General features: G+C 37.8%; 1 protein-coding gene across 1 annotated transcript; it reads left to right on the forward strand.

The window, feature by feature from the left end:
• Positions 1-286: 286 nt before the first annotated feature.
• LOC147281847 (zinc finger (C2H2 type) family protein) lies at positions 287-1,256 on the forward strand. Its single transcript, XM_086248683.1, has 2 exons — positions 287-571; positions 950-1,256. The coding sequence occupies exons 1-2, from the start codon at positions 375-377 to the stop codon at positions 1,113-1,115; spliced, it is 363 nt and encodes a 120-aa protein (XP_086104809.1). The 5' UTR covers positions 287-374; the 3' UTR covers positions 1,116-1,256.
• The last annotated feature ends 238 nt before the right edge of the window (positions 1,257-1,494 follow it).

Genomic DNA, 1,494 nt, shown 5'->3' on the forward strand with positions numbered 1-1,494 from the left:
TTTATAACTTGAACGGGTATATACCGACTCTCAGGTTACCTCCTTTTTTGGTTTTTTTTGACCACTGATTCTCAGGTTACCTCTTTAACCCGCTCATGTCCACCCCTAAATATTTTGAATATATGGACGTTTGGCCCATAGAGGAAATATATTTTTTGGGTCTATTGGGCCTGACAATTGGGCTTTCATTTCTTGAAACTGGCATGTCATGATGCGACCGAGCGCGACGTCGTTTAAATAAATCTCAGACGGCAACGCATCGTATAAACAGATAAACCCCAATTCCATCATCCCTCTTTTTATTTCTAGGGTTTTCAAAACCCAACGAATCCTCAATTCCCAGTCGCAGAAACCAAAATTCAGAGCCAAGAAAAATGGGAGGCAAGTGTCCACACAGAAGGGTTAAGAAAAGAAGATACTCTCACAAGACTTTTCGCCGCTCTAAATTCGAAGTCAAGGGTGACGATATGGTCTATGAGGGTCTGAAGAAGGCAGAGGAGGAGGAGACGAAGCCCTTGCCTCCTGATGAAGACCTCCCTGGGATGGGCCAATACTACTGCCTACACTGCGAGTATGCTTTCAATTTTTTATTTTTTTAGTTTCTAATGCAAAATTTTATGTGGGTTTTTGTTTTAATTTCACTTTTGATCCTCTGTTTGGTTGCTCAGGAAATATTTGAAAAGAAACGGCTTTGAAATTCATTTATAATACCAGTTTGTTTTAGCTTGGGTTTGCTCCTTTTGGGTATACTTTGTTTTTAGTTTCTAATGAAAAGTTATATGTGGGTCATGTGTTTTTTCTTCACTTTGTTTGATGCTCTGTTTGGTTGCTGAGAAAATATTAGAAAACAACCGGCAGCTTTGAAATTCATTTATAGTACTAGTTTGTGTTAGCTGGGTATGTTTGTTTTGTTAAAGTAAAGCAATGTGATTTGATTCTGAAATTGCAGCCGATACTTTGCTAATGCGATGGTGAGGGATGAGCATTTCAAGACTAAGCGGCACAAGAAGCGTATAAAGCTAATGATGGGGGATAAACCACACACCCAACTGGATGCTGATTTAGCTGCTGGAATGGGTTTGCCAGACAATGGTCCCAAGCTTATGTCTTTTTGAGCTTTCTGTTTTTGCTTTCCTCGTAGTTGAAGATACATGATATATGCTGTTGTAAGAATGGTCTATCCATAAAGACTGTTGTTACTTGTTAGGTGAAATACAAGTGCGATTATACATCAAATTTGTTCTTGGTTTTCTCTATTGGCATGTTATTTGTTGATTTCTTTTAGTTTTGTTTTGATAGTGGTTCATTCTCTAAAGTTTGGTATGTGATTTTGTTTCCAGAGAAGAGTTATCTTCTTTTCATTTTGTGCACCATTTGTGTTTACCTGATAATAATGCATTAGTACTTGGGTTACACTTGTAATTTTGGGTCTGCATTGATTTGAATTTCACTCAGAATATATGGTTGCAAATGGGATTTACAATCTCATATGCT

This window comes from Dryas octopetala, chromosome 6, assembly GCF_963921425.1.
Source record: "Dryas octopetala chromosome 6, drDryOcto1.1, whole genome shotgun sequence".
Classification (NCBI taxonomy): domain Eukaryota; kingdom Viridiplantae; phylum Streptophyta; class Magnoliopsida; order Rosales; family Rosaceae; genus Dryas; species Dryas octopetala.